Source organism: Pipistrellus hanaki (assembly GCF_964339955.1).
Source record: "Pipistrellus hanaki genome assembly, chromosome: X".
Taxonomy (NCBI): domain Eukaryota; kingdom Metazoa; phylum Chordata; class Mammalia; order Chiroptera; family Vespertilionidae; genus Pipistrellus; species Pipistrellus hanaki.
Window position 1 is genome coordinate 5,523,437 of NC_140524.1, and position 27,999 is coordinate 5,551,435.

General features: G+C 51.6%; 1 protein-coding gene and 1 pseudogene across 3 annotated transcripts; both read left to right on the forward strand.

Moving 5' to 3' along the window:
* Positions 1–4,395: 4,395 nt before the first annotated feature.
* On the forward strand, positions 4,396–4,728 carry LOC311615614 (large ribosomal subunit protein eL42-like; annotated as a pseudogene). The gene has a single exon. The product of its transcript is annotated as a large ribosomal subunit protein eL42-like (transcript).
* Positions 4,729–11,096: 6,368 nt separating this feature from the next.
* Positions 11,097–27,931, forward strand: CCDC120 (coiled-coil domain containing 120). 2 transcript variants are annotated; one of them, XM_084870800.1, is made up of 11 exons: positions 11,097–11,475; positions 20,014–20,110; positions 20,268–20,364; positions 20,509–20,642; positions 21,854–21,994; positions 22,301–22,577; positions 22,963–23,025; positions 23,261–23,435; positions 23,565–23,663; positions 25,396–26,310; positions 26,798–27,931. In XM_084870800.1, exons 3-11 carry the CDS (start codon positions 20,316–20,318, stop codon positions 26,910–26,912), a joined length of 1,968 nt encoding a protein of 655 aa, XP_084726926.1. In that variant the 5' UTR covers positions 11,097–11,475; positions 20,014–20,110; positions 20,268–20,315; the 3' UTR covers positions 26,913–27,931. The 2 variants fall into 2 exon arrangements, with proteins under 2 accessions (XP_084726926.1, XP_084726927.1); XM_084870801.1 differs by having other exon boundaries at positions 20,268–20,328.
* Positions 27,932–27,999: the final 68 nt, after the last annotated feature.

The window sequence follows — 27,999 nt, forward strand, 5'->3', positions numbered from 1 at the left end:
CATGATCTCACTCATTTATGGAATATAATGAACAACATAAACTGATGAACAAAAACAGATCAGATCCAGAGACAGAGAAGGATTGATCAGACTGTCCAACCTCAGAGGGAAGGTAGGGGAGGGTGAAGGTAAGGGAGAGAGATCAACCAAAGGAATTGTATGCATGCATATAAGCCTAACCAATGGATACAGACACCAGGGCAGGGTGAGGGCATGAGTGGGGGGGAGGGTGTTAAGGACACATGTGTAATACCTTAATCAATAAAGAAAAAAAAATCCAAATGGAATTTGTAGCCCAGCTGGTGTGGCTCAGAGATGAGCATCCACCCATGAACCAAGAGATCATGGTTGGATTACCAGTCAGGGCACATGCCAGGGTTCTGGGCTTAGTCCTCAGTAGGAGGTGTGCAGGAAGCAGCCAATCAATAATTCTCTCTCTCCCTAGCTGTTTTGGCTCAGTGGATAGAGTGTCGGCCTGCGGACTGAAGGGTCCCAGGTTCGATTCCAGTCAAGGGCACATACCCGGGTTGCAGGCTGGATTCCCAGTAGAGGGCATGTAGGAGGCAGCCAATCAGTGATTCTTTGTCATCATTGATGTTTCTATCTCTCTCTCTCCCTCTCCCTTCTTCTCTGAAATCAATAAAAAATTTTAAAAAAAGACTTGTGGGGAAGTGGGAGGGAAAATTACAGCATTAGATCCACAGGTTAATTATCCTGTAACACACCTCAATCCTATAAACATGAGCTTCATATACACATCCAAAATGTTTCCTTAAGTCCTTCCCCCATCACATATCCTGCACAATAAACCCATCCTCCCATTTCTCTCAGCCCTTCTCTCTTAATCTCTTACTCGCTCACACCTTTTTTGAACACCTCTCTCCCTTTCCCTCCCTCCCTCCCTCTCTTCCTTCTTTTCTCATGCAGCTGGGGTTTCATTAAGAGACAACAGCAGGGCCGAAACCGGTTTGGCTCAGTGGATAGAGCATCGGCCTGAGGACTCAAGGGTCCCGGGTTCGATTCAGGTCAAGGGCATGTACCTTGGTTGCGGGCACATCCCCAGTAGGGGGTGTGCAAGAGGCAGCTGATCAATGACTCTCATCAATGTTTCTAACTCTATCTCTCTCCCTTCCACTCTGTAAAAAATCAATAAAAATATATTATAAAAAAAAAGAGAGAGAGAGAGAGAAAACAGCAGGGTGGGATGATTGGGAGATATGGAGGAACAAAAGAGGGCAATTGGATGGTGACTGGGGGCTGGGATATTTAGGGATAGATGTGATTGGTGAGGATGACTTGGGGGTAAGATTGGGGGCTACTACAAAACAGTTTTCATGCAACTAAATGATCATGTGAAGATCTTCAGGAGGAATGGGACTGCTAGAGGACCATTTAAGAACGCAGATGGTAGCTAGAGGGTGAATTGGGAATAGAGTTGGGATTGGAAGATGGTTTGGGGTGCAATTGGAGAGATATAGGAAGACAGTGAGTGTTTACAGATAGAGTTTGGTCTTCTTTAAGGGAGTTGAAGGAGTAGAGTTGTTAACTGTCATAGGATGGTATGGTAGGCTGACGAATGACTCCCAAAGATGTCCATGTCTTCTGTCCTAGCTAGGTAGCTCAGTTGGTTAGAGTGTCATCTCCATATGCCAAGGTTGCTGGTTTGATCTGGGTCAGGGCACATACAAAAATCAACCAATGAATGCATCAGTGGAACAACAAATCCCCCCCCCTCTCTCCTCTCCTCTCTTTCTCTCTTTCTTAAATCAATAAATTTAAAAAATTATAATACAAGAAAATTCTTTTTTAAAATGCCCATGTCCAAGTCTCTGGAACCTGTGAATGTTACTTTATATGGATTGCAGGTGTGATTAAATGAAGAGTTTTGAGATGGGGATATTATCCTGGATTATCTGAATGGAACCAAATTGTAATCACAAGTTTATTTAAAGAGGAAAGCAGAGGCAAATGTGACAGGCAAAAAAGGAGAAGGCAATGCGACTTTGAAGGTAGAGAGTGTAGTGATGCTCAGGCCAAGAAATGCCAGCAACCACCAGAGGCTGAAAGAGGCAACGAACAGATTCTCCCCTCGATTTTCTAGGGAGAGTATGGCCTTGCTGACACCTTCATTTTGACCCAATGAAACTGATTTGGGATTTCTCACTTCCAGAACTATGACAGAATAGATTTCTTTTTTTAAAAAAAATTTTTAATCGATTTCAGAGAGGAAGGGAGAGGGAGAGATGGAATATCAATGATGAAAGAGAATCATTGATACGCTGCCTCTGGCATGCCCCCTTTTGGGGATCGAGCCAGCAACCCGGCATGTGCCCTTGACCAGATTAGAACCTGGAACCCTTCAGTCCACAGGCTGACCCTTCATCCATTAAGCCAAACCGGCTAAGACAGATTTCTTATATATTTTTTTAAATATATTTTATTGATTTTTTACAGAGAGGAAGGGAGAGGGATAGAGAGCTAGAAACGTCGATGAGAGAGAAACATCAAATAGCTGCCTCTTGCACACCCACTACCGGGGATGTGCCTGCAACCAATGTACATGCCCTTGACCAGAATTGAACCTGGGACCTTTCAGTCCGCAGACCGACGCTCTACCACTGAGCCAAACTGGCTTCGGCAGATTTCTTATATTTTAAGCCACTAAATTTGTGGCAATCAGGGCTCTTCAAACTACTGCCTGCGGGCCACATGCAGCCCCCAGGGGAGTCTGATCCTGCCTGCCAGGTTTTTTGGGCAGTGAGCGCAGCCAAGGTGTTACAGTAGGGATTAGTAGTTCATATAGTCCGGCCCTCCAGCTCTCTGAGGAACCGTGATCTGGCCCCCACTTTAAAAAGTTTGAAGTGGGGAATTTACAGGAACCACCGGAAATTAATATAAATTTTGGTACCTGGTTGTGAGATGCTGCTGTGTCGTAGTCTGATTGGGCCTTGCTGTGTCCTCACATGGCCTTTCCTTTGGGCATAAGCACTCCTGCTGTCTCTTCCTTCTCTTATAAGGACACCAGTTCTATTGCATTAGGGCCCCACCCTTATGACCTCATTTAACCGTAATCACCTCCTCACAGGTGCTATTTCATAAGACAGTCATAGTGGGGGTTAAAGCTTCAATGTATGGATTGCGGGGGGGTGGGGGGACACACACACATAAATCGGTTTATAACATGTTGCAACAAATACCTAAAAACATTGAAATGGCTTCAGAATTGGATAGTGGGTAGAAGCTGGAAGAATTTTGAGGCACATGACAGAAAAAGCCTAGACTAGCTCCAGCCAGTTTTGCTTAGTGGATAGAACATTGACTCTCAAACTGAAGGCTCTTGGGTTCGATTCCAGTCAAGGTGCATGTGGCAGGCACCCAATGGATGTGTCTCTCTCCCTCCCTTCCACTCTCTCTAAAAATCAATGGAAAAATATACTCCAGTGGGGATTAACAACAAAAACAAAAACAAAATGTTAGAGTGGAATTTTTTAGAACTCCAGAGAGGCCATGGACCATGCCCCAGATAGAGTTAGTTGTCAGTGTTGACACCAGGCTAAGCCTTGAGATATAGTCTCATGGCCCCTTCCCAGCACCTCACAAGATAACCTTACAAGATTGAACACTGTCAGCTTTCTGAAGAACAGGATGACCCTGTGAATAACATGGTTGTCAATGGCATGATCCTGAGGTTGCTTGGGAAAACTATTTTGTCTTGGGTTGCTTGCTCTGCAAAAACCGGATGTGGTTAATGTGCTTAAAAGTGGCCCCCCTCCCCTAGCTGAAACTGGTTTGGATAGAGCATCCATCTGAGGACTGAAGGGTCCTGGGTTTGGTTCCGGTCAAGGGCATGTACATTGGTTGCAGGCACATCCCCGGTGAGGGGTGTGCAGGAGGCAGCTGGTTGATGTTTATCTCTCATCGTTGTTTCTAGCTCTCTATCCCTCTCCCTTCCTCTCTATGAAAAATCAATTATATATATATATTCCCCCACAAAGGGTCACTGCTGCTCTCTGGATTCCCTGTGTGGAGAAAGGCAGAGCAGTCACCAGCCGACCAGCTAATAAAGGCTCCCTAAATTTTAATTTGGTCTGGACTTCAGTGGTCATTCACTCGAATTCACTCCACAACAAAAACAACAAAAAAGAAAAAGCCTAGCCCTAGTCTATTTTATTCACTGGATAGGTAGACCTGCAGACCAAAGGGTCCTGGGTTCCAATAGGGTCCAGGGCACGTACTTTGGCAGCAGGCTCCTTCTTGGCCAGGTGTGCAAAGGAGGCAATCAATCGATGTGTTTCTCTTACATCGATGTTTCTCTCTGTCTTTCCCTTTCTCTTCCACTCTCTCTAAAAGAATCAATGGGAGCTTTCCCCCCACCTCCTGATAGTGCTCACAAACATGGTGAATGTTCCTAAAATCCACTGAACCTTCGGTGAGAAGTGTGTCAAGCATCAACCCCACAAGTAACACAGTACAAGAAGGCCAATGATTCTTTGTGTGCACAAGGAAAGCGGCATTTCGATATGAAGCAGAGTGGCTACAGTGGGCAGACTAAGCCAATTTTCCACACACACACACAAAAAAAAGGCTAAAACGACAAAGAAGATTGTACCAAGGCTTGACTGCATTGAACCTAACTGCAGATCTAAGAGAATGCTGGCTATTAAGAGATGCAAGCATTTTGAACTGGGAGGAGACAAGAGGAAAAAGGGTCAAGTGATCCAGTTCTAAGCTTCATATTTTGTTTTATAATATGACAATAAAATCTTGATATGTTCATTTAAAAAAATCAATGGGAAGAAAAGTATCTGTTGTGGAGCGAATGACCACTGAGGTCCAGACCAAATTAAAATTTAAGGAACCTTTATTAGCCTGCCAGTGACTATTCTGCCTTTCTCCATGCAGAGAGACCAGAGAGCAGCCCCTACCCTTTGTGCAGGACCACTTTCCAGCACATTTACCACATCCTTCTTTTGCAGAACAAGCAACCCAAGACAAAACAGTTTTTCCTAAGCAACATCAGAGCCATGCCATTGACAACCATGTTATTCACAGGGTCATCCTGTTCTTCAGAAAGCTGACAGTGATCTATGAAAGAAGGTCTACGTGCTGGGAAGGGGCCAGGAGACTATATCTCAAGGACTGGTCTGGTGTCAGCACTGACAACTCTATCTGGGGCATAGTCCACGGCCTTTCTGGCTCTCCCTGCTCTCCGCGCCAACACCTCCCCCTCACCCCCCCGCTTTTTCTGCATCAAAAATTCCCACTCTCTAACATCCTCGAGTGAGGATTAACCAAAAGAAAAGAAAGCCTAGAATAAGGAGAAAATAGAAAAAGAAAAAGCCTAAATTGCCTTGAACAGACTGTTAGTAGAATATGAATATTAAAAGCACTGGTGGTGACCCCTCAGAAGGGAAGGAGGAGCACAGTAGAAAAGCATATGTTGCCTTGGAGAATATATATAGCATCATAAACAGAGTGTTGGTAGAAATATGAACATTAATGGTGCTGTTGGTAACCCTGGCCAGTGTGGCTCAGTTGGTTGGAGCATCTTCCCATATACCAGAAGGTGGTGGATTCAATTCCCAGTCAGAGGTTTGATCCCCAGTTGGGGTGAGTTTAGGAGGCAACCGATGGATGGATGTTTCTTGCTCACATCAATGTTTCTCTCCCTCTCCAAAAATCAATAAAACATATCCTCAGGTGAAGATTTAAGAAGAAGAAGAAGAAGAAGAAGAAGAAGAAGAAGAAGGAGAAGGAGAAGGAGAAGGAGAAGGAGAAGGAGAAGGAGAAGGAGAAGGAGAAGGAGAAGGAGAAGGAGAAGGAGAAGGAGAAGGAGAAGGAGAAGGAGAAGGAGAAGGAGAAGGAGAAGGAGAAGGAGAAGGAGAAGGAGAAGGAGAAGAAGAAGACCCTAGTTGGTTTGGCTCAATGGATAGAGCATTGGCCTAAAGACTGAAGGATCCCAGGTTCGATCCCGACTAAGGACACATGCCCGGGTTGCAGGCTCGATCCCCAGTAGGGGGCGTGCAGGAGACAGCCAATCAATGATTCTCTCTTATCATTGATGTTTCTTTCTTTCTTTTTAAAATTATTTTTAAAAAAATATATTTTATTGATTTTTTACAGAGAGGAGAAGAGAGAGATAGAGAGCTAGAAACATCGATGAGAGAGAAACATCGACCAGCTGCCTCTTGCACACTCCCTACTGGGGATGTGCCCGCAACCAATGTACATGCCCTTGACCGGAATCAAACCTGGGACCTTTCAGTCCGCAGACCGACGCTCTACCACTGAGCCAAACCGGTTTCGGCTCTTTATTTTTTTTAAAAATATACTCTTATTGATTTTTTACAGAGGGAAAGGGAGAGGGATAGAGAGCTGGAAACATTAATGAGAGAGAAACATCGATCAGCCGCCTCCTGCACACCCCCCCACAGAGGATATGTCCGCAACCAAGGTACATGCCCTTGACCAGAACCTGGGACCCTTCAGTCCGCAGGCCAACGCTCTATCCAGAGCCAAACCGGTCTTGGCGTCATTGATGTTTCTATCTCTCCCTTTTCCTTCCTCTAAAACCAATAAAAAATATATTTAAAAAATAAAAAATAAAAAAGAGGGAGGCAGAGGCAGATCTGACAGAAAGAATAAAAGCAAGGCAGAGATTGTAGTGATGCAGACACAAGCCAAGAAATGCTGGAAGCCACCAAAAGAGGAAGGGGGCTGCCAAAACCAGTTTGGCTCAGTGGATAGAGCATCGGCCTGCGAACTGAAATGTCCCAGGTTCGATTTCGGTCAAGGGCATGTACCTTGGTTGAGGGCACATCCCCAGTAGGGGGCGTGCAAGAGGCAGCTGGTCGATGACTCTCTCAGCGATGTTTCTAACTATCTCTCTCCCTTCTTCTCTGTAAAAAATCAATAAAGTATATTTAAAAACAACAACAACAAACAAACAAAAGAGGAAGGGGCAACAGATTCTTTCCTAGAGCCTCTGGAGGGAGCATGGTCTGGCTGGCACCTTGATTTTGATCTTCTGTCCCCCAGAACTGTGAGAGAATAAATTTCTTATGTTTTAAACCATCACGTTTGTGGTAATTTGTTACAGCAGCCACAAATGGCTTGGGGGTAAATTTGGGGTTGTTGGAGGGACTTAGGGGTGTGCTTGGGGTTTATTGAGGGCAGTTTGAGAGTGTAATTAGGGGCCATTGGAAAGTGTTTGGGTACAGTTGGAGTCATCAAAGGCAACATTGAGGTGGGGGTGAGAGGTCACTGGAGGATAGTCTGGAGGAATAATTGGGAGATGGGGAAGATAAATGGCGGATGTTTTCAAATAGTATTGGGGTATTAGAGGAAAGTTTAGGGCAGTGATTTTCAGTCTGCCTGCCACAGCACACTGGTGTGCCGAAAGGATTTTTAAAACATTCAATACCGCCCTGGCTGGTTTGGTTCAGTGGGTAGAGCGTCGGCCTGTGGACTGAAAGGTCCCGGGTTTCATTCTGATCAAGGGCACATACCCGGATTGCAGGCTCAATCCCCAATAGGGGGTATGCAAGAGGAAGCCAATCAATAATTCTCTCTCATTGACATTTCTATCTCTCTCTTCCTCTCCCTTCCTCTCTGAAATCAATAAAAATATTTTTTAAAAACATGCAATACGTGACTATTTAGTCAGGTGCACTAAATGTCTTTTCCCTTAGATTGTCAAATAAAAAAATGACAACAGCCAACACAACAATAGCCATCTGGTGTGAATGAACCAAAATTATATCTTTTTTTTTTTTTTGTCAGATCACCAAAAAGTGTGTGTGTGTGTGTGTGTGTGTGTGTGTGTGTATCACAGAATTTTAATAATTTAGTGTATTTATTTATTTTTTAATATATTTTTATTGATTTCAGAGAGCAAGGGAGAGGGAGAGAGAGAGAAACATCAATGATGCGAGAGAGCCATTGATCAACTGCCTCCTATAGCCCCACCCTGGGGATTGAGCCCACAACATGGGCATGTGCCCTTGACCAGAATTGAATCGGAGGACTCTTCAGTCTGCAGGCCGACACTTTATCCACTGAGCCAAAACTGCTAGGCAAAAATGCTTAGTTTATGTGTGCCATGAGATGAAAAGGATTGAAAATTGCTGGTTTAGGTTGTAGTTGAGAGTTCTTGGAGGGTGGTTAGGTTGTATGATTGGGAAAAGTTCACAGATGTTTTGTGGGTGTAGCTGCATGTAATTTAAGACAAGATTTGGTATAGTGATCATTAGTGGTTTGGGGGTATTGTTTGAGGCTAAGGGAAGGTAGTTAAGGGATATTTAGAAGTGGGTTTGGGGGCTCTTGGAAGGAGAATTTTAGGGGCAAAGTTTTTAATCGGAGAGTAGTTTGGGGTTAGAGTTGGGTGTTATTGAAAGGGCACTTTTGGGGATATTCTCTGGGGAGTTACAGAGCAGTTTGATGGTAGAGTGGGGACTATTGGAAGGAGATTTGGGGTGAATATGAGGCTTTGGGAGGATAGTTTAGTGATGAAGTTTGAAGGTCATAGTGTGGTTTGGGGATATAGTTGAGGGCTGATGGGTACCGTCTCAGATGCTATTTGAGGACCTGGATATCAGAGAGCTATCATGAGTTGTAGTTGGGGAGCTATTAGTAGGTGGTTTGGTGAGCCATTAAAGATTATTGTATGAAATATTATTTAGCAATAAAAGGAACAAACCACTGATAATGCTACAACATGAACATCAAAAACATTGTGCTAAGTGAAAGAAGCCAAACACCAAAAATCCACATATTGCATTTTTTAAAAATATATATTTTGTTGATTTTTTACAGAGAAGAAGGGAGAGAGATAGAGAGCTAGAAACATCGATGAGAGAGAAACATCGACCAGCTGCCTCTTGCACACCCCCTACTGGGGATGTGCCTGCAACCAAGGTACATGCCCTTGACCGGAATCGAACCCAGGACCTTTCAGTCTGCAGACCGACGCTCTACCACTGAGCCAAACCGGTTTCGGCCACATTTTGCATTTAGATGAAATGTTTATAAAAAGCAAATCTATAGAGGTAGAAAGTAGATTAGAGGTTCCCTGGGATTGGGAATGAGAATGGGAATGGAGATTAGCCGTATTCAGGCATGAGAGATATTTAAAAAAATATCTTTATTGATTTCAGAGAGGAAGGAAGAGAGAGAGAGAGAGAGAGAGAGAGAGAGAGAGAGAGAGAGAGAGAGAGAAACATGAATGATGAGAGAGAATCATTGATTGGTTGCTTCCTGCACGCCCCTACTGGGGATCAAGCCTGCAACCTGGACATGTGCCCAGGACCCTTCAGTCTACAGGCCAACTCTATTGCAGTGTTTTTCAACCTTTTTTGGGCAAAGGCACACTTGTTTCATGAAAAAAATCACGAGGCACACCACCATTAGAAAATGTTAAAAAATTTAACTCTGTGCCTATATTGACTATATATAAAGTAATTCTCTTGAATAGGAATCAAATAAACACAAAGAAAGTATTTTATAATTACTTTATTATGAAATATTAAGTAAACAAAATAGTGAAAAATTATAAAATTCTTGTCTTGTCTGCACCTACGGCACACCAGGCAACATCTCGCGGCACACTAGTGTGCCACGGAACAGCGGTTGAAAAACGCTGCTCTATTGAACCAAACCAGCCAGGGTGAGAGATTATTTTTTATTTTTATTTTTAAAAATAATTCTTCTTTTAAATATGTATTTTTATTGATCTTTTTACAGAGAGAAAGGGAGAGGGATAGAGAACTAGAAACATCGATGAGAGAGAAACATTGATCAGCTGCCTCCTGCACACCCCCTACTGGAGATGTGCCCGCAACCAAGGTACATGCCCTTGACCGGAATTGAATCTGGGACCTTTCAGTCTGCAGGCTGATGCTGTATCCACTGAGCCAAAATGGTTTTCGGCCGGAGAGATTTTTTTTTAAAGATAATTTCTGAGTGTATTTGAGCCAAACTGACAACATTGTTGGGAATCAAAGTCTCAAGTACTCCCAGGAATGAGCTATCTCGTTGAGATAATAAAAATGCTCTAAAAGTGGATTGCGGTGATTTTTGCATACTTGAGAAAATGTACTATAATAGTTGAATTGCATGCTTAAAGTGGGCAATTTCTATGTATGTAAAATATACCTCAATTGAGAAAAGGTCATTGGAGAGTGCTTTTTGATATATTCGGGTCACTGATGTATGATTGGAGGGGTCTGATTGGGTAACTACAGAGAGAAAGTTGGCATTTATTTGGGGGTCTTGGGGACTATTGGGGGGTAGTTTGGGGGTGGAGTTTGGGTCAGTGGGGTGTAGTTTGGCCGCGGAGAGGGTGGTGGAAAGCAGTTTGAAGTGAGTTAGAGGATCACATTGAGTGCTTGGGAGTAAATGGTGTAGTGACAGGGGCTGTTGGAAGGTGGTTTGGCAGGGTATAGGGCTGGTCAATGAAAGGTCGGTGGGGGTTCATGGAACATGGTTTGGAGGTGGAACCGGTCGATGCCTGTTGAAATTGATTGGGGGTGCAAGTGGGGACCGCACCATGGGTAGTTGATAATGCTTGGGGTGGTGTTGTGGGTGTAGGGTATGGTTAGGAGGGTACAAGGAGAGCCATTTGGGGTCAGTGGAGGGTGTTTGGGGTGTGTATTGAGGATAGATGGAGGATGATCCGAAAGTGCTTTTGGGAGGTTAATGGTTTCAGGGCCTATCGCAGATAATTTGGGGGAGCAACTTGGGGGCAGTGGAGTAGTTTGCACAGCTTGGTTGTCCATGGGGGGCGGACTGGAAGTACTGCTTGGGATCAATGGGTAGTAGTTTGGGGGTACCACTTGGGAGATGGTAAAGGGTGGTCTGAGGCGCACTGGGGGCGCGGGAGGTATTGGGGGAGTTCAGAGGTGCGGTGGTGTCCCACAGAAGGCAGTTTGAGGTACCGCTTGGTGGTTCGCTAGGGGCTGGCTTGGGGTGAGGGGCGCCAGTCTGATCACTGAGGGGGCGTGGCCAGGGGAGGGGGAGAGCTCAGCCGCCCCCGAGAAGGCATGTGCGCACGCGCTCCCAGCTGGATCGCTCCCGGTGCTCCCAGGCTCCAAGACCTGAACTGGCGCCTGCGCAATCGATCGCCGCCGCCGCTGTGGTCTCGCACCCCGCCTGTGGTCTTGCACCCCGCCCCCTGTCAGCCGCCACCCCTCCTCCCCGCGGGCTGGAGACCAACGGCGGCGGCGCAGCCGGGAGCGGACCGAGCCGAGTTACCTGTAGGGGGGCCGGGTCCCCCGCCCGCATCGGACCCGGCGCTGCTCTCCCACCCTCCCGAACCCTCCATCTGGCCCCCGAAGCTAACAGTGGGGCGACCAAACGCGGCCCACCGCAGGGCGCGGAAGAGGAGCGGGAAGAGCGGGAGGCGGCGAGGGACGGGCGCGCCCACCATCCCTCCTGGCCCTCACCGACCCCGCCTATGCCGCCGGGCGAGGACCTAGGGTGAGTAACGCCCGCTGGGAAAGAAAGGGAGGAGACTGGGCGGGGTGAGGACCCACCGGGGATGTACTTACGCCCCCCACCCCCCCACCTCTGACCTCGTGGTCTCACTCTGAACCCTTGCCGAACCTGTCTGCATCTTTTAAAAATCTCGAACCCGGGCCAGTCTTGACCGGAGGACCTCCAGTCTGACCCCGGACCTAGCCTTATTCTAGCCTGGCGTCATCCTCCACCCCTGTTTTGTCACCCTAAACTTAGTCCTCACCCCGAAGCCCATCCGGGTCCCAGGATCCTTGCCCTGACCCCAGTCTTCGCCTGACCCTGTTCTATCTGTGGAGCTCATCTTGCCTTGTCTTGATCACCCCAGTTTCTGTCCCGACGCTCGACCTGTCTGTTCCCTGAACTCTTATCCAGTCTCTGAACCCCTCCCAGTCCTATCCTGTCCCTCTAACCCCAACCCGATCCATGTCTGGCCAGATTCCTGGCATCTGACTTCTGTACTTTCTCCCCACCCTGTACCAGCCCCAGGTCCCTCTCATGACTCCCAATCTCCATCCTGGCTAGCCACCTTCAGACCATCCCTTTGTCTCCTGCCCTATCCCTGCCCCCAAACCTGGGCTGTTCTCCACTGTCTTCTCTTGTCCCATCGCTGTCCTCATTCCCCTCCCCATTCCACACCAGTCTTTCCCTGTTTCTTACCTCCATCTTGCACCTGCCCTTTTTCCTATCCCTTCCTTTCATCTGTTTTGATGTGTCCCCCATCATGTTCTATACTGACCCTGATTGCTGCTCTGCTCTTTGTCCCCTACTTTTCTTCTCTAACCCTTGTCCTGAGCCTCACTCCATCCTATGTCCTGGCCAGTGTCCTGGCTCCTTGTCTGTCTGACTCCTGACCTCCATCCTACAGTAACTGGGTTTGTTTTGTTCCTTACATTCCTTCCTGCCCTGTCCCTTCACCCTGTCTCAACCCCAGACCCCTGTCTACCCCTTTCCGTACTCCCCTACCCTGTGCATCTCCCTCCTTCTTAACACCCACTTTCCATCTCCTCTGAGCCAGAAGGAAAGGGTCCCTTTGTACCCTGCCCTGAACGAGGAGGTTCCGCCGATCCCCATCCCGTTGTCTCCGAAGTTCATCCCAAATGCTCCTCTTAGCATGAAAAGAACAAGCAGCCTTCTGGGCCTCGTGTGGCCAAAGTGGTTTTTGCATGTGATTTCCCCCACCCCCACCCAGTGATCTCACTCAGAGCGTGCATTTCTCTCCCTGCCCTAGGAGGGCATAGAACTGTTCCTGTGCTCCCCACCTCCCTGAGTGTGGAAGAACACCCTAAATTATTCAGCGACTCTCTGGGAGTCTGGGAGGTCTGGGTCAGATTTCCAGCCTTGTCAGGTTGGGGACTGAGTACATACGCGGGGGTGGGAGACTCAAGTGGATGTGTTATTCTTCTACGTCATGTCACCCCCATCTCCTGATTTTGACCCTAGGTGCATGATCCCTGCTTTCTTGGCCTGAAAAATAAATCCATTCCAGGCAGAGACTTCAAGGCTTGGTAGGGGTAGGATGGTTCAGGGGCTTATCCCCCTTGTCTTAGTAGTCAGTGTATCTTATGCTAAGTCCATCTAACCTCTGTGGGTAGGTCTGGGGGGTCTAAGACCCTCTTCATCAAGTGTTAGAATCAACCCCATCCAATAGTGACAATAACAACAGCAAGGTTCCCTTGCTGTAAGAATCTCCTTGATTCTGGGGGCAGTCGGAGAGAATTTGGTTAGTGAGCAGGCAATGCGTTCTTCATTTATGTTTTGTTCTGCATTTCTCATAGAGAGTAGTGAGAGTTTGAGGAACGAGATGCCATACCCATCTCATTGACCTAAAATATTTATCTAAATCTATTAATAACAGCGCAAGCATCCCTCTCTGTCCCAATCTATTTGGTATTTGATTATGAGAGGGAGAGTTTGGATAGTTCAGACAGTGAAAGGACCCCCAAGTTATCTGAAGGTATTTTGGTTTTGCAATATATACTTTTAACCCATTATTAATGCCAATAGGTTAAGTCTGAAAAGAACAAAACATCAATTGAACTATCAGCTGTTCAAGTGTGTATACATTTTTGGGACAAAATGTATACACAGTGATTTTTCTGCCAGCTCAATAATATATATTATTGATTTCAGAGAGAAAGGGAGAGGGAGAAAGAGACAGAAACATCAATGATGAGAGAGAACAATTGACTGGCTGCCCCCTACAAGCCCCCACTGGGGATTGATCGTGGCACCTAGGCATGTAGCGTGATCAGGAATCGAACCATGACCTCCTGGTTCATAGGTCAACACAACCACTGAGCCATGCCGGCCGGCCTCTGCCAGCTCTTTTGCTCTTTCTCTTTGTCACACGCATCTGGTGGTATGTTGATAAATGTTTGCATTTTATATAGTGAGTAGAAAGAGTTCAGATAATGAGGAATATCAGCTCTAACTCAAAAGCTTATTCAAGTCTTCATTTTCCTGAGCTCCATGGCTAGAATTGGGATAGTAAAGATACTGTGTTGTATAAATATATTTGTTTCCTGCATTTTTTTCTGTTGAGTAGGGAGAGGTTAGACAATGAAGGAAAACAGCTCTGTTTCAAATATGTCTGATTTGGCAAGTAGGGAGGGATCCAGATCTGAGTAGCAAGTAGGGAGGGTTTTGACGCTAAGGGTTTTGATGCTGACTTCTGTACTTTCTCCACCCCCTGTACTAGTCAGCTCTGTCTCAGGAATTCACCTGATTATATTTAGTTCCTGAGTTCGGACAAGTTATTCGAGGGAAAACAGCTCTGTTTCGCATTTATCAGGTGAGGCTGAGGGATATCAGCCCTATCAGATATATATGTTGATATATTTTGATTTCTGACTTTGGGTTCTGACTTGTAATTGTGACAGCTAGTACATATAGAGTGATAGATTAAAAAGAGAAGGGCCGGAGACCGGGATGGCAGGACACAGGCTTTATTGGAGGGAAGAGTACCCCTGCCGGCTGCTTCCAGAGAGAGGGGTGGAAGAGAGCGAAGGCAAGGGTACAAGCACCTTTAAGGATAGGGGGCGGGGCTTAGGGCACTCAGCACACGCTGATGGGTGATTAGGGACCTAGGGACTTAGGAATGGGGCGGGCGGGCTTAGGGTATTTGGCAGGTGCTGATTGGTGGTTCAGAGCTCAGGAATGTCTGGCCGCAGGTGGGCTTACGACTGTCCATCAACTGGAGGAAGGCAGGATCTATCATAGAGCACATAGCTCGGACCAGGCACTGTCCTAAGCAAGCTTTGAATGTATTAACTCAAGCCATGCTCACAACAACCCTCTTCATCATCGCTCCCATTTTATTGATGATAACACTGAGGCCCAGAGTGGTTAAGGGACTTGTCCAAGCAGTCACACAGCCAGTTAGTGGCAGAGCTGGGTTGAACCCAGATCTACCACTTGTTACCCCTTCATGAGGCCACCTGAGGCTCAAGTGCCAATTGTGGCAGGGCTTAGAGGTTGGCCAGCTTCCAGGCTGTTAAAAGTTGTGTACCAGGGCAATGGTGTGTGTGTGTGTGTGTGTGTGTGTGTGTGTGTGTGTGTGACTCTGCCCTGCCTGTTTGACTGACCCAAGAGGCCCAGTTACCTTTTCTTGCGTGAGGTTATTGTTGTTGTTGACAGTCATTAATGACATGGTGTGAGTGACCTTGCACTGTGAAATGCCTTTTAAAGTGTCTTGGACCTCTCTTGGCTCTGTAAGCACCAGTTACACATTTTTCAAATGAAGAAACCTAAGTCTTGAGACTCAATCTGCATTGTCAGCCAGATACCCTTGTCCCTCTCATGTCTGATTCTATAAACATACCTCTTCTCAACATCCTGGGTGTCCCACGAGAGACAGGAGAGGCCATGGCCGAGAGGACACTCCCCACCAACATCCAGCTACCCACCTTATGGCTGCTGCCTCCACCAGCCCCAGGCAGCCGGGATGGGGGTGGAGGGGTAAGAAGGGGGAGATGAAATGGGCCTTTGTGTTCTGTGCAGGCGGAAATCTCAAATCCGGGAAGAAAGGTGGTCCGGGTGGAAGGAGGCATGTATGTGGGCAGGGAACTTGCCTTAAGCTGCCCTTTGATTTCCCAGCATGGACTGCTGCAGGGGCCTTGGCTGGGCTTGGGCCCCGAGGTCACAGACAGATGGTCCCAAAAGGAATGCAGGAGGTGTGGTGCGTGCTGGTGCAGGCCCAGAGCCCAGGCAGTGGTGTGGGGGAAACAGTCCATCTCAGGGACACAGCCCTCAATTTTCTTGATTTGCCCAAAGGGGAAAAATGGGGGGGGGCAGCATGAGTATGAGGCAGCATGAGTCCCCTTTCCCACTCCTCCCTTGCAGGAGTAGCCCCTGTTGGCCTTTGACCCAGGACCCAACCCCCCAAGATCTGATGCGGCCTGCTGTCATGCATCTGTGATCAGAATCAGGCCTCATCACCTCTCCGAGCCCCCACTTCCACATCTACAAGCTGGCTGCGAGGAGCTGGGTCTGCACCATCCACCCAAGTTTGCAGGGACCGGAAGGGGTTAAAGCACTTGTTTGCTGGGATGATTTCTCCTGGAGCTGCAGAAGGTGGGAGTGTCTTGAGGTCAGGTCTCCCCTTAGAAAAGTTAACCTCTCTCCCCAACTGGGCCGCTGTTACTTCAGTGAGGGGCGGACTTGCTCTAAAGCCTTTCCATACCAATGCCTTGGAGGGGGGCGGGGGCGGGAAGGGTAGGGGCCTCAAGAATGTGATGAGGACTGCCAAGACACACACACACACACACACACACACACACACACACACACACACGCACACGCGTGCGCGCGCGCACACACACACAGATTTACACTCTGGGCCTCGCCAGATCTTCATCCCCCAGCTCCCAGGTTATACCCAGGGCGGAACAGGGTCTCATCTGGGAAATTGGGCAGCCCCAGAGGCAACTCCCACTACCATCATCCTTAGCCCTTCTTCCCCGGTTCTCTGCTGGGGGACTGCGGTGGAGAGGAAGGTCTAGGCTCTCGTCTTGGCTGTGCTAGACACCCTGAGGGTACCTGACCCTGAGACTGCCTCGGAGTGTGACCGAGCCTCGGTGGCAGGCAGGCAAGGGTTAAAAGGTATGGGCCGGCCCAGTCCCTGGCCAGGTAGGCTGGGCCATTGCCTAGTGGGAGGCGGTCTAGGCAGCTGCCACTGCACTCACTGCTCACCGCCACTACCAGAGGGAGCCGGGCCTGGTGGAGACAACTATTTTTTCAGGTACCTGGAGCCGCCCCACAGTACCTATCCGGTATTGGTGAGCACCTGGGAACATGGGCCCGCAGGTTGGGGTGAGGAGGGTATGGGGTGTGCTCGTGTTTTCTGCGGGAAAGAGCTAGATCTGCACAAGAAGACAGCAAGGGAGGGCCGGAGTAGATGGGTGAAGCCCAAAATGTCCAATTTCCTTTCTTGGCATGGAGCTGATCCCTTGCCGGAAATGGAGGAAGGGAAGGGATCAGGGAGAAAAGAAGCCAGAGTTCCCCTTTTCCACTGCCCCAACTTCCTCTTCCCCCTTCCTTCTCTGTGGGAATAGCCTCTACCCTCCCTTAACCTGGAGCCCAGCCTCTCAGGAAAGCCCAAAGCCCGCCTTCCAGCCCCCCCCCCCCCCCCCCCGCATCTGTTCACCTGGGGCAGGGGGGCCCTCAGGATAGCCTGAACAGTCTAGACACAGAGTTTATGAGTTTATTTGCTCCCATGGTGGCAGGATGTGGAAATGGGGGTCCTACTGAAGGTGTCGGGGTGCCACCCAGGTGAGGTGTCTTGGTTGTAAACAGTCATTATAGCCAGGAATTTCTTGGTTGTGGTGTCAGAAGGGCAGACCTGAAAAACCTGCTGGGCCCGCCTCTGGGTGTGGGAGTGTTCTCAACTCTCCTTCCGCAGCCCATCTTGGGACCGCACAGGCCCACCATGGCAAAAGCCGGGCCTGGAGTGGGAGGGTGTTGGGGAGGGGGCTGCTGGGATCCCCTTATCCTCTCTGGGTGGGCACCTGGCAGCCCCGGGCCCCAGGGCAAATGTGCCCAGGGCAGCCATGCAGAGGCAGAGGTTCGGGAGCCAGGTGTGGGGGTGTGGGGCGTGGACCCTGTGTCTAGCCTGCCCGGTGACCCCATGACTCAGGCCTTAGCTATGTCCCCATGGTCAGGCTGACAGGGTGGAGTCGGGGTTCCTTTCTGGACCCCATGTTGACTTCCAAGATGCCGGGAGCTCCCAGGGAAGGACGGCTTGAGGCAGCTTTGTGTGAGAGGTAGGACCAGTCCTGGCCGGCGGGACCACCGGGGAGGAGTGGAGGTTTCTGTGAGGGCGAAGGAAGGTGTAGGGGGGCCTTGGAAGGGCTCCTCAAACCCAAATGGAGGCTGGGTAGAAGGACCCCCAGGAACCAAGGGGCAGAGGGGCTGGGCTGGGGCCTCCAGGAAACCCTGTTGTGCTGAGCAATGTCAGACCTCAGAGGATGGCCATCTGAGTGCCTCTGCCAAGCACACGTTGCTGCCTGGGTATGCGGAAGGGCTTTAGATTGCGATCCCTGCCCCTGGTGTTGAAGGCAGGGAACCACAGGAGGGGACGGATCCTATGGGGTGGGTAGGAGGACTGCCGAGGCTTGGCCACATCTCCCAATGTCTGGATGGGGTGGGGGCTTGAACCCATGCTTGCTCAGTTGCCTGGGTCTTCCCCACACCCAGCCAGCATTTCATAATAAGCTGCTGGTAGGTTCGAGATAGATGGGGATGGGACGTCTGTGACCTCATGAGGCCCTCCCAGCTGCCTGCCACTGAGGTCAGGCCAGATGGTGGCAGGTGATGTCACCTGGCTGCCCTGCTGGGGACCAAGCAGGATGTGGGAGGGAGGGAGCAAACTCCAGAGGAGGGAATGAGGGCAGGGCTGATAGCCTGCCAAAGCAGGCCCTATGGTCAGCTAGGGCAGCTTGGGCCAGAGAGAGAGGCAGGAGGCAGTCAGCTTGTTATCTGTAGTTGTAGACTTGACTGGTCAAAATCCCAGCAGGGTGATTTCCCTCTGCTGGGTGCGGGACAGACTGAGGTGAGCAGAGGGGCTGGAGGGGTCCTGGAGCCCAGGGGGCACTCTTCTCCCTGCCATACCAAAGCTTCAGAATAGAGTTGGGATGAGTAGCGACCTACAGATCTAGGCTCAATCCCTGGGCCAGCTGCCTTGTCACCCTTTTTAAATTAAATTTAATTTTTTATATATTTTATATATTTTTTATTCCAGAGAGGAAGGGAGAAGAAGAGATAGAAACATCAATGACAGAGAGAATCATTGATTGGCTGCCTCCTGCGTGCCGCCTACTGGGGATTGAGCCTGCAATCCAGGCATGTGCCCTGGGCTGGAATTGAACCCAGGACCCTTCAGTCCACAGGCCAACGCTCTATCCACTGAGCCAAACCAGCTAGAGCTTGTCATCTTTTCATTCACCCAGCAGATCCAGCTGAGCACTTGCTGTGCACACAGAATCACTCTGAGTGCCAGAGACACTGATGAAAACAGGACAGATAGCCGTAACCGGTTTGGCTCAGTGGATAGAGCGTCAGCCTGCGGACTGGAGGGTCCTGGGTTTGATTCCGGCCAAGGGCATGTGCCTTGGTTGCGGGCACATCCCATGTGGGAGGTGTGCAGGAGGCGGCTGATCGATGTTTCTCTCCCATCAATGTTTCTAACTCTATCCCTCTCCCTTTCTCTCTATAAAAAAAACCCAATAAAATATATTTAAAAAGCAAAACAAAAAACAGGACAGACACATTCCTTGTCCTCCCAATGTATGAGGGACAGTCTCGTGTTGGACAGCAGTTGTGAGGGCCCAACTCTGGAAGTGACATTTAAGCCCCAGCATGTGAGAACCAGGGTCTGGTGATAGGTGAACAGAGCACTCCAGACAGCAGCCATACCCAGGGCAAAGGCCCTGCGGTCATATCGGCTGTGACCTTCTGAGGAACTGGTGGGGTTGGAGCAGCTCTAGTGATGGAGAATGTTGGACCAAAGGGGTGGCCTGGGCTCTATCCTTAGCCAGAGGCAAGTTTCTTCACCTCTGTGTCTTCCTCTCCTTATCTCTAAACTGGGGGTAGTGGCCCGGTCAGTGTGGCTCAGTAGTTGAGTGTTGGTCTATGAACTAGGAGGTCTGGTTTGATTCCCAGTCAGGGCGCATGCCAGGGTTGTGGGCTCCATCTCCAGTGTGGGGCGTGCAGGATTCTTTTTCATCATTGGTTCTCTCTCATCTTTGATGTTTCTATCTCTCTCCCCCTCTCCCTTCCTCTCTGACATCAATAACTATATATATATATATATATATATATATATATATATATATATATATAATTTTTAAATAAATAAATAATAAACTGGGGTGATAATAATTACAGAACTGCCATGGTTGTGAAGATTAAAGGTAATTCTTCCTGGCATGCGGGTGCTTAATGCAATCAATGCCCATGTTGTTCTAGTTGGTTGAACCTGTGATATTAATTCCCCCCCTCCAGGTGAGAATCCTGACTGTGGCCCATGGGCCTCTGAGGAGGCATAAGTCTGCCCAGCTCCCCACTTGCTGTGCTCCCACTCAATGGGAAGGGAACCAAGGTATGAGGGCCTGGTGGAGGCTAGATATTACTCAGACTCTGAGAGGGCAGGTCAGGCAGGCGGGTGGGGCCAGGGTACCCCTTCTTCCCGGGGTGTGGGAAGCTGGGTGAGGGACCACACATGTGCTTCCTTAATGGTTCCCATGCATCACTACCAGGCCTTATCCCACCATAAGCCACGGCCTCGGGCTCTTGACAACACCAGGATGGAAGTCAAAGGTCAGCTGATCACCTCTCCCACTTACAATGCCTCAGGTCGGTATCTCCTTCTCCCTCCTGCTGCCTCCTCCCCTGCTCTGAGTCACCACCTGCCCGCCCACTTGGGAGGGTTGGTCCCTGGCCCTACAGGATGTAGGATGCCATCGCTGCCCCACTGATCTTTGCTCCCTCTGTGTCCAGCTGCCCTGTTTGGGGAGGCCGCTCCCCAGGTGAAGTCAGAGCGTCTGCGGGGACTGCTTGACCGGCAGCGGGCGCTGCAGGAGGCCCTGAGCCTGAAACTTCAGGAGCTGCGCAAAGTGTGCCTCCAAGAGGCGGTGAGAGCCTGCCCCTGAGAGTGCGGGTGCGGGAAGGGGTGGAGAATCCAGGGCTCCTAGGTCGGCAGGCTGGGGTGGCCATTGCTGAGACATCTATCCGAGCGACCAATTCTCTGTCACCTCTAGCTCAGCTTAGATGTCCTAGAATCAATGAAATATGGCAATGGAGGACGACCCCCCCATCAACAATTTGAAAGTCCAATAAAATGCAAAACAATCGCTAGTTTCAAAAGTTGGCAGTAAAACCTGGCCTGATCTGACACCGGGTGATTTAAAGTGGTTATTCCCTCTTGGCATGAATGTGCACACAGTCTGCCCGGACGTAATAATGCATCAGAGCATACAGCACCAGCCCTGAAGGAGGATTCTGTAATGCACAGGATATACACCGAGTGGCCAGATCATTGTAATCTCTGAACGCATACTAATCTGGCCACTCAGTATATATATTAGAGGCCCCGTGCATGAATTCGTGCAAGGGTGGGGTCCGGCCAGCTTGGCCAGGGGGAGGGGACATGGGCAGTTGGCCGGCCTGCCTGCTGGTCGAACTCCTGGTAGAGGAGACAATTTGCATATTAGCCTTTTATTCTATAGGATATACATGGAGTGGCCAGATTATTATGCGTTCAGAGATCACCATCATCTGGCCACTCAGTGTAGATTGTGTGCCTTTCTTGTTGTTGTTGCTGTTGATGCTCACCTGAAGATATTTTCTCCATTGATTTTTTTTGAGAGAGTGAAAGGGAAAGAAGGGATGGGAGAGAAAGAGAGAGAGAGAGGGTAGAAGGAAAGAGAGAGAGATTGGTTGCTGGCCAGGGCCCAGGCTGGGGATCAAACCTGCAACCCAGGAACATGCCCTTGACCGGGAATTGAGTCCTAGACCCTTCTGTGTGTGGGTTGATGCTCTAATCACTGAGCACCTGGCCAGGGCTAGACTGTGTGTCTTCATAAAAACTCAGAAAGTCTGGATTCCAAAGCAAGTCTCCCTGCATCCCATGCCACTGCCCAGGATTTGGGTCAAGGGGTGAGAGTCCAGGCTGCGCACCTGCCTGGTGCAGAATTGGGAGGAGGAAGAGAAATAACAAGCAAGCGATGCTGAGTAGGACTGGGCTCCTAGTAGGACTCCTGTAGCTTCCGGAGTCCTGACTGCTTTGCCCCCTCCCCCCAACTAACCCTTGATTGTCTCTGCCCCCTGCTGCCTGCCCCCTCAGGAGCTAACTGGCCAGCTGCCCCCCGAGTGCCCACTGGAGCCTGGCGAACGGCCGCAGTTGGTCCGACGGCGGCCCCCTGCAGCCCGAGCTTACCCTCCACCGCCCCCCAACCCAGTGCATCACTCCGTGGGCCCTGGTCAGGTGAGCAGTTGGCCAGGGGGACAGGTTGGGGGTGAGGCAGATACAGAGGAGGAGGAGGGGCCTGGGCCAGGAGTAGGGTTGCGTCCAGGGGAAGGAGAGGCCAGAATGGAAAGGGACGGGCCCTGAACAGGCGGGTGGGTTCCTCGTCTGAGAGAGGATGCTAGTCCCCACCGGTGGGGAAGAGCCTCTTAGCCTTTGGAAGAACAGGCCCCGCCCGCAGTGTAGATGGGCTCTGCCACCGCCCGCTTCCTGTGCTTGGCATTTTCCAACGTTTGGTTGTATCCCACCATCCCGGTGGGCCCGCAGGAGCTGGCCCTCGAGGCCCTGGAGCGCGAGGTGTCGGTGCAGCAGCAGATCACGGCGGCCGCCCGTCGCCTGGCCCTGGCCCCTGAGCTGAGCGCCGAGCAGCGGTGGCGCCGGCGCCAGGTCCAGGCTGATGCTCTCCGGAGGCTGCATGAGCTGGAGGAGCAGCTCGGGGACTTCCGAGCCCGCCTCGGTCTCCCCGTGCTCCCGCTGTCCTCGGGGGCAGTCCTCGCGGCCCAGGGTGTCTGCCTGGGCACACGCCTCACTCAACTCAGCCAAGGTGAGCCAGGCTCTGGGCACCTGCCCAGGGGAAGCAGGGGAATGAGCATTGGCTAGAGGGCATGTGTGTGTGTGTGTGTGTGTGTGTGTGTGTGTGTGTGTGTGTTGGGCGGGGGACAGCTAGGGAAAGGTGGGCGCCAGGCAGACCTGAGGGACCTGACCAGTGAGAGGAGTGGTGGGAATCTGGCTCCGGGCAGGGGGACGGGGACTGAGAACTGACCCATAGGCCCCAGGAAAGTTTGGAGCCAGGACTCTGGTGGCCTGGGATTGAGGTAAAGGTGGGTTCTTGGGGAGGGCGCAGGGGGGTGTGGAGACCGGCCAGTGGGATAAGGGGGCGGCCCCGGGCCTGGCATTGACGGGCCCGGTCTCCCCCTTCTCGCCTGTAGAGGATGTAGTTCTCCACTCAGAGAGCAGCTCCCTCTCAGAGTCTGGGGCCAGCCACGATAACGGTGAGGACCCCCTCCCCTAAACCCACTCCCCTTTCATGTTCAGCTCCACCCCTTCCTCTCCAGCTTCTCCTTCGCCATGCCCCATCCTCCAGCGGGACTGCCCTCTGCACTGTCAGCCTGTCCAGCCCTGCCCAGCCCTCCTCCCCTCCTGCCTCCCAGCCCCTGCCCATTGCTTCACACACAGCCTATCAGGCCCCTGTCATTGACTTCCCCCCACTTTCTTTCTTCCACCCAGAGGATCCTCGTAGCTGCTTCCCTCTGGCAGAGCGCCCCTCACCGCCCAAGACCTGGGACCAGCTGCGGGTGATATCTGGGGGCAGCCCTGAGCGGCGGACCCCATGGAAACCACCCCAGTCGGATCTCTATGGCGACCTGAAGAGCCGAAGGAACTCTGTGGCCAGCCCCACCAGGTGAGGATGAGCCCTTCCCTCCTTCCCCGGGAGCCAGGAGTAGGGACCTGAGCCTGGGCTGGCGGGAGGGCCTGCTGGCAGGATCAGTCTCTCATGTGGACCCCTACCTGCTTGCCCGTCTCTGTCTAGCCCCACACGCTCGCTGCCCAGGAGTGCCTCCAGTTTTGAGGGGCGGAGTGTGCCTGCAACCCCTGTCCTCACCCGGGGCGCTGGCCCCCAGCTCTGCAAGTAAGGGGGCTGCGGGGGTGGGGTTGAGGACCAGAAGAGGGAACCATTAAGCTTAAGTGGGAGAGCATTCCCAGAGGGTGTGGGACACGAGAGGCTGGGCTTTGAAAGGAGAATGGGAATTGCTTGGTAGAGAAGAAGGCAGGGGGGATTTGAGGGCAGAAGTCCCAGCGATTGTGTGTGGGCTTTTTTGTGTATTTCGGACAAGTCATTTCCTGCCTGGCCAGGGTCGTTCAGTGGATTGAGTGTCGTCCTATAGACTGGGAGGTCATTGGTTCGATTCCCAGTCAGGACACATGCCCGGGTTTCTGGTCTCGATCCCCAGTAGGGGGCGTACAGGAGGCAGTGGATCAATGTTTCTATATCTCCCTCTCCCTTCCTCTCTCTAAAATCAATTAAAAAGAAACATATCATTTCCCATCTCTGAATCTTGGCCTCCTCATTTGTGAAATGGGAATACTAATATCTGCCTTTGATGAGGGCATACTAAGTTCTGGTTAACTTGTGCTGAGTACTGAGTGTCTGCTAGGGATCAGTGGCAACTCATTTCATCACCACAAGGCCTCTATGAGGAGGTGCTATTGTTATTCTCATTTTATAGATGAGGAAACTGAGGCACAGAGAAGCTAGGTGACTTGTTAGCAAACCCAAGGCCTGGTATTTCAACCCAAAACTTGACTCTAGAGTCCGTGCTTTTAACCACTGTCCTCTACCAGTTCTTAAGTTCCCAGTGCCTGCTTTTCTCAGGCTGTGAACAAAGTAAAATCCGGGTCCTCGTGGTACTTGCATGCAGTGACGGTGGCTAGTGGGCTGATAGTTTTGGGTGGTTCATACACATGGGGCGGGGAGAGCAGAGAATTTAGGAAGGGCCTGGAAGTTGAGGCCTGAGGATTAGTACCTCATTGTGCAGGAAGTGGGGAGCCATGAGAATCGCCTTAGCAAGGGGTGCTGGTCAGATGTGCTCGGAAGAGCCCTTTTCTGGGCGTCCCGCCAGCATTTCCTCTCTAGCCCTGCACGCACAGCATCTCTCTTGGAGCCAACAGGCCTGGGCTCCCATACATTTTTAAAAAATACATTTTTTTGGTTTTTTACAGAGAGGAAGGGAGAAGGACAGAGTTAGAAACATCAGTGAGAGAGAAACATCAATCAGCTGCCTCCTGCACACCCCCTACTGGGGATGTGCCCGTAACCAAGGTACATGCCCTTGACTGGAATTGAACCTGTGACCCGTGAGTCTGAAGGCCGACGCCCTATCCACTGAGCCAAACCAGTCAGGGCCCCATACATTTAAAAAATATATATATATATTTTTTATTGCGTTTTTACAGAGAGGAAGAGAGAGAGATGGAAAGCTAGAAACGTTGATGAGAGAGAAACATTGATCAGCTGCCTCCTGCACACCCCCCACTGGGGATGTGCCCGCAACCAAGGTTCATGCTCTTGACCGGAATCGAATCTGGGACCCTTCAGTCTGCAGGCTGACGCTCTACCACTGAGCCAAACCGGTTTCGGCAGGGCCCCCTACATTTTTAATTCCTCTTCCTTCCGTCTGGGACAGAATCTCCTCTGCCCTTTACATGCCTCAATCGTACACCTCTATACACACAATTTCTAGTCCAGGATCCATTGGGGGATGGAGAAGTGATGGTTCAGAGAGACACATGATACACACGTAGAGCGCTCAGCCCATCTGCCTGTGTCTGACCTCCCTCCCATCCCCCTTCTTCTCCCCCAGACCCGAAGGCCTCCATTCCCGCCAGTGGTCTGGCAGCCAGGACTCTCAGATGGGCTTCCCCCGGGTGGACCCGGCCTCGGACCACCGCGCCTCGCTCTTCGCAGCTCGCACCCGCCGCAGCAACAGCTCTGAGGCCCTGCTAGTGGACAGGGCAGCTGCGGGGGGAGCTGGCTCCCCGCCTGTGCCTCTGGCTCCCCCTGCCCCTGGTCCCCCAGTCTGCAAGAGCAGCGAGGTGCTGTATGAGCGCCCCCAGCCAGTCCCTGCCTTCTCTTCCCGCACAGCTGGCCCCCCAGACCCTCCCCGGGCTGCCCGGCCGAGCTCAGCTGCCCCTGCCTCCCGGGGGGCCCCCCGGCTCCCCCCTGTGTGCGGGGACTTCCTCTTGGACTACTCCTTGGACCGGGGCCTGCCCCGCGGCTTTGGGGGACCGGGCTGGGGGGAGCTGCTGCCTGCGGCTGAGGTCCCAGGACCCTTCTCCCGCCGGGACGGGCTCCTCGCCATGTTCCCAGGCCCGCCACCCGTGTATGCAGCTGATGGCAGCAGCCCCCTCCTCCGCAAGGACCCCCACCCCCGGGCCGCCCGCGCCAAGCCCTGTGGCCTGCCCCTGGAGGCCGCAGAGGGCCCAGAGGGGCATCCCAACCCCCTGCTGTGGATGCCCCCACCCACCCGTGTCCCTCCAGCTGGCGAGCGCAGCGGCCACAAGAACCTTGCCCTGGAGGGGCTGCGGGACTGGTACATCCGGAACTCGGGACTGGCCGCGGGGCCCCAGCGCCGGCCTGTGCTGGCCCACATGGGCCCGCAGCACCCGCCCTTCCTGCACGCCCGCTGCTATGAGGTGGGCCAGGCGCTGTACGGGGCCCCCAGCCAGGCCCCCCTCCCGCATTCCAGGAGTTTCACGGCACCCCCTGTCTCCGGCAGGTATGGGGGCGGCTTTTACTGAGGGGGAGGGGGTCTCTCCAGGTAGAGGGCGAGGTCTCCAGGCTGAGGGGGTGAGCGCCAATGACCTGGACCAGGAGTGCTAGCTTCATTCAGCCTTAGCACCGGGTCTCGGGCCCTGCCTGGCCTATATTAGTCCTTGGGGTCTCGGTGGAGGGGTGTCTTGGGCCCCGGGAACAGCGGTTCCTTGCCAAGCTATAGCAGAACGTTAATATTCTAACAAGCAGTGCATGTCAGCTGGAGATGGACCTTGGAACCAGGGTGCTGGGAGGAAGGGACATACTGTGCCCTGGCCTTTCTCTTCCTCTTGTAACCACGCCCCCTGCTTGCGAGCCTCAAGGTGCTGTCCTGTGCCTCCGTCCGCCTCTTTAATGAGCCTCTTTTCCTCTCTTTCTGTGTCTTGTCCGTCTTCTCCTCTCTCCTCTGTCTTCCCACCCTGTCCTCCGGATTCCTGCTACCCCTTGCAAAGATACTACGCGGACTTCCTGTACCCCCCGGAGCTGAGCGCTCGTTTAAGTGACCTGACGCTAGAGGGGGAGCAGTCCTCCGGTTCTGACCCTCAGACCCCAGGGACACTGGTCTGACCCCTTCTGATACGCTCCTCGTTGGCCTGGGCGTGACTCCGGTCTGGGGAGCACATGCTGACCTCGCTGAGCCCTGGGGTGCGGTGGCTCTGAGTCCTGGGCAGGGGGCGCCCACCTGATCTTCCAAGGCCCCCCGCCGCCGGCTCCCTGTGGGCCCCAAAAGGTGTCTGACACCCCACTTCTCCTCTCACACTGTGCTGAGAACTGGGGGCCCTCAGCCAGCTTCAAAGTGGGGGATGGTGTAACGGGGGCTCCGAGCCCCTCCCTCCATTTGTTTACAGTTGTGATTTAGGTTTTCACTGTCTTTCCCCCGACACTAGACGTTTTATAAAAGGGAAACTGTGATCTTGTCTGGTTGGGTTCATTCCTGTCCCTCGCCCAGCCTGTTCCGTTCAGGAACCCCTTCCATGAAATGGACCGTATAGTCACATGGCCCTGTTTGGGGCAGCTAGGGACCCCGGTGTGAACAGAACTCTCTGCCATCCCCCACCAGGGTAGTTCCTGGGGAGGTGGGCTCTCTGCCCACATTTGGTGGGGGGCTTGGGTTCATCTTCCCACCCTAGGGGTGCGGGAAGGAGCCCTCGACCCTGTCTGCCTGTCTGTGCCCGCTTCCTCCGCCCCCAGGGTGAGATGACCCGGCCTTTGGTGGCAGCCTCTACCCTCTCCCCACTCTGGGGGCCCCACAGGAGGGTCCAAGGACAGAACCAGCAGGTGTGCTGTGTCCTGGGATGCTTCTGTGGTGGAACCTGGCACCTGGGAGATCGATGCCAGTACAATCCTCAAGTGACGCCCGGCCACAGGCCGCGTCACATCTTCCTTGACTTTCCTCCCACCCACCACTTTTTAAACAAATGTACACAAGCTGTGTTTTCTATACCTGTCTGTGACTTTCCGGAGCTGGGGGGGTCCCCGTACCCCCTTTACCTGGTGTTAAAACTTTTCTTTTTGTATCAACCGACCTGGACCCAAGACACTACCCACACTGGAAGAGGATTTTTAGAATAAATGTGTAAACCGAACCCGTGTGTTGCTCTTCCCCCTGCCTTGCCTTGAGGCCCACACCCAGAGTGAAGACCGGATATGTTTC

Coding starts and splice junctions, on each gene's coding strand:
- CCDC120 (XM_084870800.1), top strand. CDS start 20,316: ATGGAAGTCAAAGGTCAGCTGATCACCTCTCCCACTTACAATGCCTCA. Junction 23,664..25,395: donor GCTGGCCCCCAGCTCTGCAA/GTAAGGGGGCTG, acceptor CTTCTCCCCCAG/ACCCGAAGGCCTCCATTCCC. Junction 26,311..26,797: donor GCACCCCCTGTCTCCGGCAG/GTATGGGGGCGG, acceptor CCCCTTGCAAAG/ATACTACGCGGACTTCCTGT.